General features: G+C 45.9%; 1 protein-coding gene across 6 annotated transcripts in view; it reads right to left on the bottom strand.

The window, feature by feature from the left end:
- The window catches only part of MTUS1 (microtubule associated scaffold protein 1), a 163,580-nt gene that overhangs the window by 95,077 nt on the left and 50,695 nt on the right, over positions 1–17,808 (bottom strand). For all 6 annotated transcript variants that reach the window (XM_070068467.2, XM_089325863.1, XM_051842585.3 and 3 more), the window contains one exon: positions 13,558–13,753. In XM_070068467.2, the coding sequence (XP_069924568.2) occupies positions 13,558–13,753 (196 nt within the window). The remainder of the gene's footprint in view (positions 1–13,557; positions 13,754–17,808) is intronic.

Genomic DNA, 17,808 nt, shown 5'->3' with positions numbered 1-17,808 from the left:
CTGATTTCCTACATTGTGGTGCCTGGGTTTGAAGCCTGGCTCCAGTTTCTGACTCCAATTTCCTGCTAACATAGACCCTGGAAGGCAGCAGTGATGGTCCAAACACGTGGGTGCCTGCAGTCAACATGGGAGACTGGAATGAGCCTCCAACTCCTGGCTTCAATACTTATTTCCAGTTTCAATTATTTGGGGAGTAATCCAGTAGATGGGAGTTCTTTCTCTCTGCCTCTCAAACAGTAAATAAGATTTTTGAAAATGGAAACAATATGAAATACCTGCATGGACCTCCCCTTTGAGTAGGGAAAATAAAGGAAAAATTGAAAGAAACAATATATTTGATAACCTGAAACTTTTTTAAATTTAAAAATCACCATATACAAATAAAAAGGGCATATGGTAAAACAAAGGATAAAACAATACTGTCCAATCAGCAGCATACACCTTCCCCAACATATCGATGCATAATAAATGTAGACAAGAGAGTAAATTTACAAAGCTGATACAATTTTTGAAATGTTTAAGGATCCAGCCTCAGCACAATCTTTCCTGGCTACCCAACTGTCATTCCACATCCCCATCTCCAGGGCACACATCCTGCAGGAAGGTTTAAACAGCCAAGCTCTCATTTCCCAACCTTTCTTGATGCTGGTGGTGACCACGTGATCCAGTCTGTGCCAACAAGATGTGAGGGTTACAGGGCTGCTGTGTAAGGTTTCCCCTCCCTGAGAAGTGTACAGAGGCATGTCTGGAGAAAGCCTCTACTGGGATGCACTGTCCTTAACTTTCCAGCCTCTGAACACACTAGCAGGAGGCTGAGATGTGTGGAACTCTCAGCGACCATATTCTAACTGAAAAGTCAATGACAAAACAAACAGGCAGAGGCAGGAGGAGGGCAGGGAAAGACATGATTATTACTGACTCACCACACCCAGAAGTGCCTACCCCTACACTTCCTGTTAAACACACTATCCTCTGGTTTAGGCCATTTGGTTGGGTTTTCTGTGACATGCTGCAAGTTGTGTTCCTGGCTGCCCTATTGTCCTGCCAGCAGACTTTGGTGCAGTTGCCTCCTTTTTCCATGAAACACTTTGACTTGGCTGACTTCCTCCTCCCTTCCAGGCTGTTCCATCTCGGTCTCCTCTGATTCTTGTTTCCCCAATCCCTTCAGCTACGGAGTACACAAGATGTACTTTCCAGGGAGCTCCCCAGAGGTTTCCTGGACCCATTTCTCCTACCACACATAGTGATCCCATTCAGTCTCATGGCTTTAAATTTCACTTATATGCCCATGAATCCCAAACTTAGGTCATTAAGTATACACTTGTTTATCCAACTGTATACTCTATTACCTCCTCTTAATACATCTATCATTCATCTCACTATCTCTGTAACAGTTCCTAATATCCACCCCAACATCTGTCAACGTCATCCCTCCACACTTCCATTAATAGCAATACTATCTCACCACAACCCATCCCAAGATTACGGCAGTCATCACTGGCTTGTCTTCACTCGCCCCCTTCATTCAATCTAGGTAAACCCTGCTGGTTTGTCTTTGGCACATAACTAGAACACAACCACACCCCACCCTCAACCACAGACTACAAAACCATTATCTATAATGATGACAGCAATGCTCTCCCTGCTCCCATCCTCACCTCACAGCTATCATAGCGACTCTATTAAAACTGAAGTCCCTCAAGTGGAAAGCCAAAGTCCTTATGGCTTTCAAGAGCAAAGGTAATCCAGCTCTCCATTACCTCTCAAATCCCATCTCCTATTTCTGCTTTCCCCATCTTTTTCCTTGGTTATTCTAGAACGAATCAGATGAGCTCTGCTCTCAGGGTCTTTTCTCTTGCTGTTTGTTCCAGCTGGAATGGTTTTTATGCAGATATTCACATGGATGGCTCCTTCAGGCCTTTATTCCTGGTCACAATAACTAAAATCAAAATTAATCCATCTCTGTCATTTCCTATCTCCCTACCCTACTGTAGCATTTTTACCTTCCTTTTAGCATATCTCACAACAAACATAGAATATGTTTTATTTGTTCATTTACAGCCTGTCTCCCATACCACAATTTAACATCAAAATGGGAAGGTTTTGGTCCTTGTATTCAGAGCTACACCCTGACCTTTGATAATTTAATCTATAGTTATTCAGTTGATATGTTAAGTACCAACTATATGCCAATCTGAAGTAAGATGCTGGGGCTGGCACTGGGGCTGGCACTGTGGCATAGCAGGTTAAGCCACCAGCTGCAGTGTCAGCATCCCATACTGGTGCCGGTTCAAGTCTTGGCTGGTCCACTTCTGATCCAGCTCCTTGCTGAAGCACCTGGGAAGCAGCGGAAGATGGCCCAAGTCCCAGGCCCCCTGCACTCACATGGGAAACCTGAAGATGCTCCTAGCTCCTGGCTTCAGCTTGGCTCAGCTCTGGCCCTTGCAGCCATTTGAGGAGTAAACCAGGAATGGAGACACCCCCCCCCCCCCACTCTGCCTTTCAAATAAATAAATCTTAAAAAAAAAAAAAGAGAGAGAGAGAGAGAGAGAAGATATAATTGTGTACCTTCCTTAACAATGAATATTTGAAGAGAGTATTAGAAATGTCAAAATACTTGCCAAGTTCTGGGGAACACTGTTACACACTCAGACTAGGAGTACAGACTTGTCTGCTATTTCTGAAAATAACTGGCAACGTGTACCAAAAGCCTTTAAAGGGCACACACCCATTGATTCCACATAAAGCCTTATGCCAAGGAATTTATCTGACCAGCTCACATATTTATATATCCAGCCCTTCCATGTAGAATTGTGTAATGTACTGAAAAAATAACTGGAAAAAATCCCAATCATCAAAAAAGTTTTATGAAGTAAACAATAAATCACAGCACATGCAGATGATGAAATGCAAGTATTCTAGCAATTAATACCATATTACTAAAAGAATTGAAGAATCTAGGAAAATAAAGGCAGGCATTTGGCACAGTGGTTAAGATGTCATTTGGGATGCTCATACCCCACACTGGAGTGCCTGGGTTTGAGTTCCAGCATTGCTTCCAATTCTGGTTTCCTGCTAAGGTACATCCTGGGAGGCAGCAGGTGATGGATCAAGTAGTTGTGTCCCTATCTCTCTCATGTGGAGAGTTCCCTGCTTCTGGCTTTGGCCTGGCCCAGGCCCAGCCCCAGTTGTAGTGGGCATTTGGGACATGAATCAGCAGATGGGAGATATTTTTCTGTCTCTTTGTCTTTCAAAAAAAAAATCAACAAATGAATTAGTTACATACTGTTAGTTAGAAACCTGCTCATTAAATGTACATAAACATGCATAACACATAATACAAAAAGAAAAGACAGTGAACAGTTATGAATTATAAAGTTAAAAACTATTCAGTGGGGCCGGCGTCCCAGCTCACTAGGCTAATCCTCCGCCTTGTGGTGCCAGCACACTGGGTTCTAGTCCCGGTCGGGGCGCCGGATTCTGTCCCGGTTGCCCCTCTTCCAGGCCAGCTCTCTGCTGTGGCCCGGGAGTGCAGTGGAGGATGGCCCAAGTGTTTGGGCCCTGCACCCCATGGGAGACCAGGAGAAGTACCTGGTTCCTGCCATCAGATCAGCGTGGTGCGCCGGCCACAGCGTGCCGGCCGTGGCGGCCATTGGAGGGTGAACCAATGGCAAAGGAAGACCTTTCTCTCTGTCTCTCTCTCACTTTCCACTCTGCCTGTCAAAAAAAAAAAAAAAAAAAAAAAAACCAGAAAACAAAAAAACTATTCAGTGATAGTGAGATAAAAGGTAGTCTTTTTTTTTTTTGCTTCTCACTTCTCAATTATAATGCAAAAAATATACATTTAAGTAGCCTACTGGAAAGGGGGCAGTGGAAGCTTAATAAACTGTTCAAATTTATTAAATTCTAGATACAAGAAGCATAGAATACAGTTTTCCTTGCTTGGGACAGTGGCCCCACATTCCTTCCCTGACTCTGATAGACCTTGCCTCTGTCTCTCTTGATCGTGTCTCCTGATGACTGCCACCACACTGAATTGTTGGGTCCTGGTTGCCCACTCACCCTCCTCTGTACTGCCACCCACCTGTACTGACTTTGTCCTTGGTCTCTACATTCTATACTCTGAACCCTAGCTATCCCTCTATTTCTATTTCCCAGTACAACAGTCAAGTCCTAAAAATTATTCAGTTCATGTGCAGCCTTATGCTGGGGTCTCAGTTTGAAAAAGTTAAACATTGGGGCCGGTGCTGTGGTGTAGTGGGCAAAGCTGTCAGCTGCAGTGCCGGCATCCCATATGGGTGCTGGTTCAAGTCCCGGCTGTTCCACTTCCAATCAAGCTCTCTGCTGTGGCCTGGGAAAGCAGGAGAAGATGGCCCAAGTCCTTGGGCCCCTGCACCCATGTGGGAGACCTAGAAGAAGCTCTGGCCATTGCAGCCATCTGGGGAGTGAACCAATGGATGGAAGACCCCTCTTTCTCTCTCTCTCTCTGCCTCTCTGTAACTCTGCCTTTCAAATAATAAATAAATCTTTAAAAAGAAAAAATTAAACATCAGAAAATAACCAACATACTCTAAGATTGGTCTTTACCTATGGAAAGGCATACCTGTATTACATCATAAAATTACATATTGAAAAAGAAGAATTTACACAAATTTTGGTGTTTGTAACCTCATCCTCTTCTGAAATCCTACAGATTTTTAAGCTTTCTTTTTATTTGAACAGCAAAGTTATGGAGAGGCAGAAGCAGAGAGAAAGGTCTTCCATCCACTGGTTCACTCTCCAAATGGCTGCTGGGCCAAACCAAAGCCAGGAGCTTGATCCTGGTCTCCCACATGGTGCAGGGGCCTAAGCACTTGGACCATCTTCCACTGCTCTCCTAGGTGCATTAGCAGGGAGCTGGATCTGAAGTGGAGTATCTGGGACTCGAACCAGCACCCCTATGGGATGCCCATGCTGCAGGAGGCAGCTTACCCTGCTATGCCACAGCACAGCTCCCTAAATTTTTATTTTTAAATGTTATAAGGGGAAATGTGTTAAGAGAAGAACTCATTGTCTCCCAGTTGGCTGTTAATATCCCGAGGGCAAGAACCACAACTTACTCATCCTACCATTCCTCAGTATCTGGCTTATGACCTACATAGCATACTCTCACAAACTAGCTGTTAAGTGAACGAGTTATCCTCCAGAACACAGAATTTCAGTAACACTTTACATTCCTACATTGCAAAATGCAGTTTCAGTATTTCACATTCTTGAGTTGCCCCAAGCCGTATTATGCTAGTAGAGTATAAGCAGCTGTACTGTGTATAACCACCATCACCTGACTAAATTCAAGGGCAAGCTCACCTAGAAGCACAGGTGAGTCACAACAAAAACACAGCAAGTCTTACGAGAGCAGTAATTTGGGAGAGAAACAAGAACATCCCACAAGGTGAGGTTCTCACGATGACTCCAACTGCACAGAAGTGTAGTGTTCGTGGGATACTGTCAGTACCTGCCTCTGCAAGTATATTCACAAAATGCTTCAGGTAGGGATTAAACAAAGTAACTTCCTCAGTCCAGGCCTGGGAACATGCGCCCCACAACTGAGGAAACATCTAAAACCCAGAGTGTGGAGGTGGGCATTCGTATCTCATTGAGGAGACGCGCTCTCCACAGAGGGGTTCCTGGGTTCAATTCCTGGCTCTGGCTCCTGACTCCAGTTCTTGTTAATGCAGACCCTGGGAAGTAGCCATGATGGCTCAAGTAGTTGCGTCCCTACCACCCACCTGGGAGACCTGGATTAAGTTCCTGGCTCCCAGCTTCAGCTCCATGGTTGTTGCAGGTATTTGGGGAATGAACCAGCAAATGAGAGCTCTCTGTCTCTTTCTGCCTCTCAAATAAATGAAAATAAAATTCAGAGTGTAATAAATGAAAGGTTTAGAACTTTGGTTTCCTTTTCTCAGCTATCATACAAAGAAGATGAACTAGAGTCTTCATTTGTCCATCAGTGAATTTATTCGCCACCAGCCACTCCTGCTGAGAATCGCTAATGAGAAGAGAGGAAAGCACACAGTTTCCTGCCTCTTTAGAAGCCAAGATTCATGAGCAGAGTCCCTCTGAGCAGTGGAATCACTGAGACCTCAAAATTGAACTTTATCTCAAGTGTGTTTCCCTTTCCAAGGTGATGAAATGAACAAGTAAACAACATTCTCACTTGGAACAAATCATTCAAACTCATAAAATTGAGCTGGAATAAGAAAGAGGAAGCCATCGAGCCCATCATTCACAGCTGCTATTCTGAATTTCACTCTCCAATTGCCCTACTTAACTCCAAGGGTATCCACATCTACCCACACCAGGGTTCCTGGGTTTGCCTGCAGGTTGGAGACATTTCAATTCTGCCATCGTGTGGTTGTCACAATTAGCCCTGCTGCTCACATCTCTCCTGGCTCTTTGCCCAGGGGCTTCCTTAGCCTTGACACACTTTCCTGCCTTCCACCTCCAACGCATGACATCCCTCTGAGGTGCATCCTAGTCTTGAGTCTCTTCAGATTCAACCCATCCTTCTCAGCCTTTTGGCTAAGATCAAGTGCGAAACCATCCTTCTGCCCAAAATCTTTTTTTTTAAGGATTTATTTTTTTATTTGAAAGGCAGAGTTACAGAGTGCAGAGGCAAAGAGAGCTAGAGGTCTTCCATCCACTGGTTCACTCCCCAAATGGCTCCAATGGCTACAGCTGTGCTGATCTGAAGCCAGGAACTTCTTCCCAGTCTCCCACGCACGATCAGGGGCCCAACTACTTGGGCCATCTTCTACTACTTTCCTGGCAATAGCAGAGAGCTGGATGGGATGCGGAGTAGCCAGGACTCAAACTGGTGCCCATATGGGATGCCAGCACTGCAGGCAGCAGCTTTACCTGTTACACCACAGTGCCAGACCCTGAAATCTCTTCTGGTGAGTCTGTTCCATATTTCACTTTGTGGCCTCGCCATCTACACAGTTAAACAAACAAGATGACCACGGAGATCCATGGGACAGTTCACCACCAGAGATGATCAGATCATCTTTTCCCAAAATATTTAAAATACGTGCTTTACTTTCTATCCACAAAGCATTGCAGGGCCCTGCAAGTCTGCATCTAGACCTAGAACTTATCTGTTCCTGCCCTCCTGGGGGCAGAGGCTCATTACTCACTGAACACAAGTCCTGACTCCACCACACAGCATTTTTTCCGAACTCTCCATCTGCACCTTCGGGAATACCAGCAATCTGCTCTGCAGGAAACCTCCTGAGGGCACATTCCAAGACCAGTTCAAATGCCAACACCCTTTTCCATTCTTCCCTGAGGCTGAGTTAGTGCTGTTCCCTATCCTGTGGATGCACAGTGCTCTGTACCAGTCTCCCTCACACCAAGCTAAACAACATCTCTATATGCATATTGTGTGACAGGTACAGTGTACTGAGCACTGGACAACAGAAAAGGAACCATGACCTGGGATCTATCATCATGGATGCCCTTAGTCAACACAAAGTCTCAGCGAGGCCAGGGCAGTAGAGCTGGGAGCTGAAGCATGAGGAGTTTGTAATGAATTTCTTAGACTCCATTCTACCTCACCCTCTACCTATTGATGGCTACGAGGGCATATTTGCTTAATCGTGTGTTTATTCTTAGACCCCAACTACTTCCCAGTACATCACAGGTATTCTAACCATTTCTTGAATGGATAAATAAAAGACTGTATAGGGACACACTTAGCACACTTTATGTGTCATTTCATAAAGAAATCTTCCCCAGAATTCTTGCTAAGTGACAACTGTGCAAAATGCCTGGAAACAAATCAAGAACCCACAGTGAATCTGTCCATGAGGAAGAAACGAGAAGACACTTCTCTCCGAGCTACCTATAGTAGCCTACTTGGTCCAGCCTCACCTCCTTGTCCAACCACTCTCCCAGCCCCTACCACTGCTCCCCAAGCACCCCCACCCAACAAGTGCAAAGATCTTGCCTTGCCGCAGAATCTTTGCACCTGCTATTCGCTCGGCCTGGGAAAGCTCCCTCCAGACATCCAGTGTCTCCCTCCCGCTCCTTCAGGTATTTGCTCAAACGTCACCTTCTCAGGAGGCCTTTCTTGACAGCCCCATTTAAAATATACCCCCTTCCCTGCTTCCGGTTTCTTATTATCCTACATACTAATCATTTTTTATTTCCTGGCTCCCCTCATTAGAATTTGCCCCTCTGGTACACTTCATTTCCAGCACTTGAGAGTTCCGAGCAAGCACTGAGCAGACTGTTGTTAACGTACATGTCCTTAGTGGATGGTCCCTGCATGTCCATTAGTGAAGAGTGCGTGCTAGGACTGCTGTATGTGTGAAGGGCTGGGGAGAAAGTGCACACACCCTCAGACCAGACAGCCTGCACCAGCTATCTCCAGCAATTCTCAACTGTGCAACCAGGCAACCTACTCAAGTTTCCCAAACCTCAAATTCTCACCTGCAGAATGAGAGAATTACGTAGGCATACTTCATGACTAGTGAAAATTGAGATTCTACATGTAAGAGAACTTAAGATACCACATGGCAGGCATATAAGAAATACTCAATATGAAAGCTACTATTAGTATTTTATTGGAGAAAATAAAGAGAGCAGAAAGTGTTTTAATTTCATATACACAGACCGGTGCCACGGCTCACTAGGCTAATCCTCTGCCTGCGGTACCGGCACACCGGGTTCTAGTCCTGGTTGGGGCACCGGATTCTGTCCTGGTTGCTTCTCTTCCTGTCCAGCTCTCTGCTGTGACCCAGGAGTGCAGTGGAGGATGGCCCAGGTCCTTGGGCCCTGCACCCCATGGGAGACCATTCCCGGCTTCGGATTGGTGCACCGGCCGCAGTGCGCCGCTGTGGCAGCCATTTGGGGGGTGAACCAACGGAAAAAGAAGACCTTTCTGTTTCTAACTCTGCCTGTCAAAAAAAATTTTCATATAAACAGAAACATCTATTAGCAACACATTCAAGTTAGCTTTTAGAATATGTATTGGGTAATAATTTAGTTTTTAAAAATATATTCAAGTTTGAAATTTCTCATAGTTTTGCTTACTAGCCCTCTCAAACTCTCACCTAAAAAACTAAAAAGGACATAAAAGTAATTTGAAAAATTTTTTAAAAAAGGTAAGTTCCCTGTAAAAAATGAAAAAAATTCACTTTACCTAAACCAAGAAGGAAACAACTTAGCAAGAAAGAACACTTTTGAGGACAGGCAAGTCAGTACAGGTTTCAGATGTACAACTGCCTTGAAAGGAACTCACCTGATTAACTCACAAGAAACTACAACAAAGGTTTATCCTTTCGAGATGCTACTTCTCTTTCTCTCTAGAAGAAAGCCAGAAGCCATCTCTTTCATGGGATGCAGGGCCTTCCACACCCCGTACACAGCCCTTTGTGTGGCTCTGTGGTTGTTACATAAATGAACGCGTGCCTGCTCCAGGTAGGGAAAAGGACCCACAGGGCAGGAGTGTGTCCTGTGCTGCCTCTGCAATCCTGCGCTGGCTCAGGCCACCACTGGAAGGGCAGCTGTATGTTTACAGGGAGGAGCACATACATTTATCATCTAAAACCCGAGATGAACTGGCACTGCCTCCGAAAGGCAGCCACAGGCAGGACTCTGCAGACGCTGGAAACCATCGTGAAGTATGTATTGAGCATACTGCATTCAGCAGCATTAATTTTCAACAACCATGTAAAATCACTTACATCCAGGTAAACAACATAGAGCCTTAAGCCAAGACATTCAGGCTTAAAGTGCCTCAGTTTCTCAACCAAGATTTCTTTCCCAACTCCTTGTCATAGTAATAGTGTTTTAGACTGATAATGGACCCCAGGGCCCTACCACCTGGTCTGAATCCCACCTCTGCCAGTTCCCAGCTGCGTAACCTTGGACAAACTGCTTGACTTCTAGGTGGTGGTTCTACATCCACAACACGGGCAAAGTCTCCCGAAGTTATCGTGAGGGTTACATGACTTTAGCAGTGAAACTATTACAATAGAGCCCAGAATGTGGTATTCACTTACTAGTGTGAGCTGCCATCACTGGCATCATAATTAACAGAAATGATCTCTATCACTACCTCATCATATTTAATTGACTACATTAGAAAATACATTTTAAACAAGCACAGGTACTTTGGATTTTGCTTGTTATAATCATTTATAATCTAGTTTCATATAAATGTCCAAATATTGAGAGGTAGAGTGGAAAAGTTCCATGAGGTTCCATTATAATTCCTTCCCATACTCACTTTAAAGTCTTAAGAAAATGTCTATTTTAATTCTGAGTCTGGTAGCCGGCGCCGCGGCTCACTAGGCTAATCCTCAGCCTTGTGGCACCGGCACACCGGGTTCCAGTCCTGGTCAGGGTGCTGGATTCTGTCCCGGTTGCCCCTCTTCCAGGCCAGCTCTCTGCTGTGGTCAGGGAGGGCAGTGGAGGATGGCCCAAGTACTTGGGCCCTGCACCCCATGGGAGACCAGGATAAGTACCTGGCTCCTGCCATCGGATCAGCGCAGTGCGCCGGCCGCGGCGGCCACTGGAGGGTGAACCAACGGCAAAGGAAGACCTTTCTCTCTGTCTCTCTTTCACTGTCCACTCTGCCTGTCAAAAATAAATAAATAAATTCTGAGTCTGGTGTTGTCTTTGGTTTTCTGAAAGGGTTTATTGAAAACCCTAAACAGGATGGAACATTCCTACTGCTTACCTTGCAGGAGAGAAACTTTGTAGCAGTACAGTAGATATTCATGGGTTTCAATTTCCTAATACACAAATGCTTCATTGTCTGGTAAATGGCAACAGATTCTCCATGATCTAAAGGCACATTGTTTTTGCTTCTTGATTTTTCTGTTCTACATTTAGCTGTATGGTGATGAACCTTCCTGCCTGCCACAACAAACACTTCTCAAGGTACTGTGAGTATCCAAACAAAGTGGTCGCTACCAATTTTGTTAAAAATCTAATACAGCATCACCAAGTTGGTGTTCAGTCCTGGTCAGCCAGGGCTGCTATAGCAATACCACAAACTGGGTGGCTGAAGTCAGACACGCCAATGTATCTTACAGTTCTAGAGTCCAGAAGTCCAAGATCAAGGTGTTGGTCAGTGTGGTTCCCGGTGAGGGCCCTCTTCCTGCTTTGCAGGTAGCTATCTCCTGTGGGGTCTCACATGGTAGAGCGCACACTCTAGGGTCTCCCTCTCTTCCTATAAAGGCATTTGTCCTGTTGGAGTAGGACCACCTTCTCAAAGTCACATTGAGAACTGGGGCTTCTACAGATGAATTTGGGGTAACCTAGACATTCTGTCCATAAAAGTTTTCTGTGAAATATAAAACTCAAGTCCAAATCCATCATGTTTCCAGTTCCACTAAATTTTTCTCTATTCATGTATGGAAAACCACCAGATAATATATAATTTTAGTTTTTAACTCAGAATGTAAAACCTGAATGCAAGACTTAGTTCTCAAACTCACAGACACAGTAGTAACTCTCTCCAATTTTTCCCTAAGACTAGACTGATGTACTTTTCCTATAAGACACAGCATTAGGTAGAACATAGCAGAGTATTTTAAAAATGCCTCACTGTTTAGTGGGACCCATTGTCTACACAAAAGAATTTCATATGTTTATTTATTTATTTTCATTTACTTGAAAGGTAGAGTTAAAGCAAAAGGAGAGAGAGGGAGAGAGATCTTCCAACCCTGGTTCACTCCCCAGAGGACCACAACAGCCAGGGCCAGGACCAAGCCGAAGCCAGAAGTTAGGAACATAATTCAGGTGTCCCACAGGGGTGGCAGGAACTTGAGCCATCACCTGCCACCTCTCAGCATATCCACTAGCAGGAAGATGGTTCAGAAATAGAGCAAGGACTTAAACCCAGGCACTCTGATATGGGATGCAAGTAACCCAGATGGCATCTTAATCACTATGCCACGTCCGTCCTGAAGTGCATCTTTTTGCATGCCTTGGATATTACCCTGATGTATCATGCGGCCCAGGCAATCACACTGGTAGCAGCCATTACTTGGAAAATCAGGTGAGCTCCAAATTATCTCTACAGTGCTGCAGACTGCAAGAGCTGACACAGCCCTAGATTCTCAAACCCTAACACTTTACAGATGTGGAGGCCGATGCCCAGGGAGGGTGAAGGACCTGCTCAGGCAGCTCACAGGGCCAAGTGCAAGGACACAGGGCTCCTCTCTGTAGGCCAGGGTGTAGTGTCCACAGCAACACACGCCACCAAGCCCCTGTGCTCCTGACACCCAGGTCAGGAGGCAGCTCTCCATCATCTGGCAAAGACAATAGCCTTTTCTGGCAGCAATGTGAGGACAGAAGCCTCCTCCTCACTCATGCCTTCAGACTCCCCAGTGGTGGCCACATCCAAAATAGAGATCACTGCTTTTTCCCTTGTTTTGCTCTGAATTGATGGACATAGCAGGCTGATGAATTTCTCATTCCCACTCAGCTCCTCCAGGCAATGGAAAGTGAAATGTGCTGCAAATCCCTCTTCTCCCACTCCTACCGCTTCCAGGGTCAGCTCACCCAAACAACATGACCTTGACCTTGGGCCTACATCTCAATGGACAAGCCTTAAGATACTTTTGTGCACCATAGACTTCTCAAGCCACAGGCTTCATGAAAGGCTGCTGAACTGCAGAGAAAGGGAAGGAGAGCCTCCAGGATTGGGTTGGTTTGATGAGTTTCTATCAAACGTTCTCACACATGTGGACACATAACTTGAGAGGTACTCCTTCATAGACCATTCAATAGTCACTCCTATTTTTATAGGGAACCTACTTCAACTAAATCTATCTGACCCACCCTTCATCTGCCCAGGGTTGCTGAAGAAACAAGGATGCTCCTGCAGAGTGCTCTCAGTCCACAGGAGCGGCCAGCAGCCTTTTCCTCTCAGTCGCTAAGAAACAGGGCTGACTTTTCCATTTCCTGTCCAGATTTCTAGCACAGAGCAATCTGTATGTCTGCCAGATTTACTGAACACTTAACAGCCATGCTTGAAGCTCTCCAATTTCATCGTGACTTTAAAACTACGAAGTCCAAAATGCAAGCCAGCACAAACAAGAGCTCACGTTAGAGAAGTTTCATCCTCGCATCCCTGGAAACATCTCTCAGGAAAATGCAAAGAGCAAAAATACAATCTCTTCGTGCTGGGTGAGAGGACACTGTGAATCTGGTCTACAACAGTGAGGTATTATTTAGCAGTTAATCATTTATAAAAAATGTGTAAGTGAAATGACTCATTGCAAGAGTCACTCAATTGTCTATGTCTGCATGCACCCTTCTGAGTAGCAGAGAAGCTGGTGTACGTACATTTCTCTCCCCAGCCACCCTTCCCAATGCCCTGTTGTCATCTTTTTCCACCTGTCTTGCACAACAGGATGGCCCACAAAAGGACAAACTGCTTCAGGACAGGATGCGTTAGTCCTATAATCCCAGCTGAACTCTGCTCTCCGAGCCAGCCTGACCGTGCGCTCCAGTCACTCACCACATGCTGGATGCCCAGCTGAACTCTCAGATTCTTACCAGAACTGGACACCCGCCAGATCCTCTGCGGAGACAAGGCCCGCTCTGAGCCCAGGCTCCGGCCCTCGCTGTTCCGTCGCAGGCAGGAACCAGAAGGCCCCCCTTTGGCTTTGGGGCCAGGTGTTTTCCTCCAACTGCAGGAGTCCGGCTTGGATATGTTCCTCCCCGAGGGGGTCGTAGACTTTGAAGTAGAACCCTGTGAAAAAAAGTTAAGACCTTAGCCTGGATCACAGCTTCCCCATTCCATCTCCTGTGGCATTAGCTCTAAGCCAGATACCAGTGTTCAGTTTGCATTTTCATTCTGCAGCAATTAAAACTCTTCACCATTTGCTCTTCAATTCATCTGAGCAGATCAAGAGCACCAGTGCCACAAGTCAAGGTCTAGTGGGGCGGGGCAGGTGGCTAGCCACAACACCTGACACCAGGTTCCCTGACAGAGCTCTCGCCATTTTCCTCCTGACTACACGTTCATCCTGTGGGTCCTGTTCCCTCCTCACCATGGATTTACTCTCCCTACATGATCCCGCCCACTGTCTGAATCGCCACCTTTATGCTGGGGCACCCAAACCCCAGACGACCAAGCAAACACTCTCCCCAGAGTTTCCCATGCACTTAGCTTCTTCTGCACAACCCCGCTGAGCACCTTCAGGCATCTCTACTAAACACTGACAAAAATAACCATGCTGCTGTTTTCATGAATACCATCCTAAATTCAATGCATGTATTGGCTCAGTTCCTCCTCATGCTACTGCTCTAGGTTGAGACTGGGACCACACCCCCTTTTACAGAAGAACACGAAGCACTGAGATTAAGTTGACCTTATCTATCCAGCTCAAAAGCTGTCTCTTCCCATACTACAAACACACCAGGTGCCCAACTTCCACAGTGAACACTGTTTCTGGGTGCTTTCTTCCTTACCCCTAAACCCCTTTTTCCATCTGCCTCTGGGGAGGCCAGCACTATTTCTCCTCAGGGTTACTTAAACTGTATCCTCAAGCCCTTTCTGGTCTCCCTAGCCTCCATTTCACCTTCTACTCTCCCCCACTGCACCCCATCCCCCCACCTCTCTAAAACTCAAATAGGCCAGGCTGGCTTCCCTGGGCCCTCCGAGAAAGCTGAGGCTTTGTGCGCCACCCGAAGTCCTTTTGGGCACGGCAGGCATAGGCAAGGCAGCCTTGCCATCCTCCTCAGTTCTGTACCCCAGCTCCAGTCACATCCCCTACCTGAAGTCCACAAAATATCTTCTTGCGTTTCTTCATGGCCATCCCTACAACCGAAACACTTGTCCTTCAACTTCAGGCAAGTGACTAACTTGGCCCCTCCCCTGGAAGCCTTCCTTGGCCACTCCCCAGCATCACCCTTCGGCAGCACAGCAATCTATTTGTATTCCCAACTTGGTCTTGATGTGCCCTGCTATTGTACTGTCGAATGTCACCCGCCACACTAGGCACTACATTTGCCCAGGTGTTGGGTCTTTCTTTTCTGTGTACTAGCAATCACCTCCATAGACATGACACACAGTAGGTACCCAATAAATGTTTCCACTCTACATATAGCAGAGAGAACACTGAGGCTTACACAGACATAAGCTCCAACACCACAAGCTACAGTTTGTATTCTCCCTTGATGTGAGAAAAAAGAAAAGAAACAGTGAGTTGTGTAGAGACTAAGAAAGCTGCTCAAGGCAACCATGCCAGTGAAGGATGGAGCCACATTTGAAACTAGTCTGCGCTTAACCTCATTTTCAATGCAAATACAAAAAAGCCCTCTGCTGATGGGAGCTGAATTCATACCTTAGATGAGTACAGAACATATGTGCCAGTATCCCAGGAGAACGGCTGGAGCTCACACTTTAACACTGCAGAACACAGCCTTGGCCAAGAAAGGCAAGAGATGGCACACAAACTAACAAGGGTCTTCTATCTCTGCCTTAAAACTGGCTAAATTAACCTCTCAGAAAATCCTCTTTTAAAAATGTAAAGCAAATTACTCAATAACTTACAAAGGTGCATCCTCAGCGAATCATGTACTTTGCCTTTCAGAGAGCTAACATTCCACAACATTTTGAAGCTCTCTGGTGTGTACAGAGCCAACAGAGTCAGCATTCAAGTCAGGAGGACCCAAGTTTGAATCTTAACATGACTACTGACCTGCTGGGTAAGTTCTAAGTAACCTCTCTCAAGAACTGAAGTGTAGATTACAATGGCTCTGTTGTTTCTGGGAAGAATGACCGACAGTGTTTGTAAAACACCTGTGCATTTCTGGGAAACTTAAGTGACATAATGTATGAAAAGGCACCTGGCTCCAGAGCAGGCTCTGAATCAATATCAATTCCTTTCTTCCTATGTAATGCACCACTCCCATTATATAACCCATGAACATGAATATATCATCTCTGTGACCAATTAAAATCAAATCCCTCCTTTCAAATAAGAACAGTTCTAAAGTGTCAGATAAACCCTGGCCACCAAAGAGCCATGGAGTTGCAAGAAGCCCAAGGACTCAGTAAAATCAAAGCCTAACTTAACTCCAGACCAACACAGCATGTTGACAATGAACGTCTCTCCAGGACTGTCTCATCCTTGGTCCAGGGAAGTTGGAGCCCCAGGTATTGCTTTAGTGACCAACAGACACTGGCATTTGGGTAAAGACTACAGCAAGAGAAAGTAAGTACAATGCCAATGGCCTGTGATGGCTTGTCCAGACCCTTCCGCACCCTCCTTCCCAGGGACCAGTGAGAACTTGTTAGAGGGGGACTAGCAGGGCCAGCATTGTGGCACAGTGCATTAAGCTGCAAACAGCAACACGAGCATCTCATATAGGTGCCAGTTTGAGACCAAGCCTGCTCTACTTTCAAGCCGGCTCCCTGCTAATGTGCCTGGAAAAGCAGCAGAGGATGGCCCAAGTCCTTGGGCTCCTATACCCACAGTGGAGATCCAGAAGAACCTCTGGGCTCCTGGCTTTAGCCTGGCCCAGCCCCAGCTATTGCAGCCATTTGGAGAGTGAACCAGCAGATGGAAGATATCTCTGTTTCTTCTAACTCTTTCAACTAAATTAATAAATAATTAAAAGAGTGGGACTAGCAGAAGAGGGCATTGTGCTCAAGACATCATCACAGAAAAAGAATAAGTTTTTATGCCAGTTGATAAGTAAAGAAACTAGTTCTGGGAATATGGGACAGTCCTCCAGGACTTGCAAAACATATTACTTCCAACTACGAATCCTAAGTGAAAGACGACTAAGATGAAAAGTGCTACTTCTCTAAGATGTACTACTGGGCTCCATTTCAACCTGACAGTTCTATGACCTGACTGCCGTACCACATCACGACCCCGGGAAACGAGCTTCCACCCTACAGGTGGGAAACAGACAGCTAAGTCTGGGTGCACAGATCAGAAAAGCTTACAGTTCCAAAATCATACAACCAATTTAAAGTCAAGGCAAATGTTGCTTAAAGTAACTTTATGCTACTTCTGGTAGCTGGGGACTGACACATACCAAAAGCTTCTCATAAATCAAGGAGGAATAAACATCTTCTTTCTGTGTGTATCTCTGAACACAAACTAATAACACTGGTTAGAATCAGGAGATCACTGAAACTTAGCAAAACATTAAAATGCATTTGACTTCAAGAGAACTTAACGACAAAATCTGAGCTGTGAAATAACAAACTCATTAGAAACCCCTGTGGCATACCATTCTTCCCACGCACCTTTACTGTGAAGCCAAACACCTCTAAACTGACCCAGCGGAAGACTGTCTTCAGAGTGGTGTGGAGATGAAGGGGGACAGATGCACGGTGGACTCCTGTGCCTGCCCACCAATGCCCTCACACCCTGCTGGGGGCTTGCCCACTCCCTGTCCTCCTCTGGCTTCCAGTGGGATTTGAGGGGTGTTCCTTCCCTTCTCCCTCCCTTCCCAGTCACGGCCGAGCATTAGCATCCCTCCAAAAAGGCCACAACTCCCTGTCCCTGTCCGGGGGTCCTTGGTGGCCCTCGCATTCCAGCCAGGCCCCCTGCCCACTTCTGGTCTAGCCTACACATGGAAACAGCCCTAGTGCTGTTACTTTCCCAAACACTGCCCATACCTCTGTAAAAATTCCTTTTATTGAACTTTCCTCAGATCCCCTCATCACCTCCCACAAAAAGAGCACCTGCAATCTTTTCTAACATCACCCCCTAAAACGATCTGACAAAGACATCCTCTGTGGCCCCCACTGCACCCTGAAAAAGCACATCCCAAACAGCCCCT

This window comes from Oryctolagus cuniculus, chromosome 2, assembly GCF_051225735.1.
Source record: "Oryctolagus cuniculus isolate XC-2025 breed Fujian yellow rabbit chromosome 2, ASM5122573v1, whole genome shotgun sequence".
NCBI classification, from domain to species: domain Eukaryota; kingdom Metazoa; phylum Chordata; class Mammalia; order Lagomorpha; family Leporidae; genus Oryctolagus; species Oryctolagus cuniculus.
This window is presented reverse-complemented; position numbering and strand designations above follow the sequence as displayed.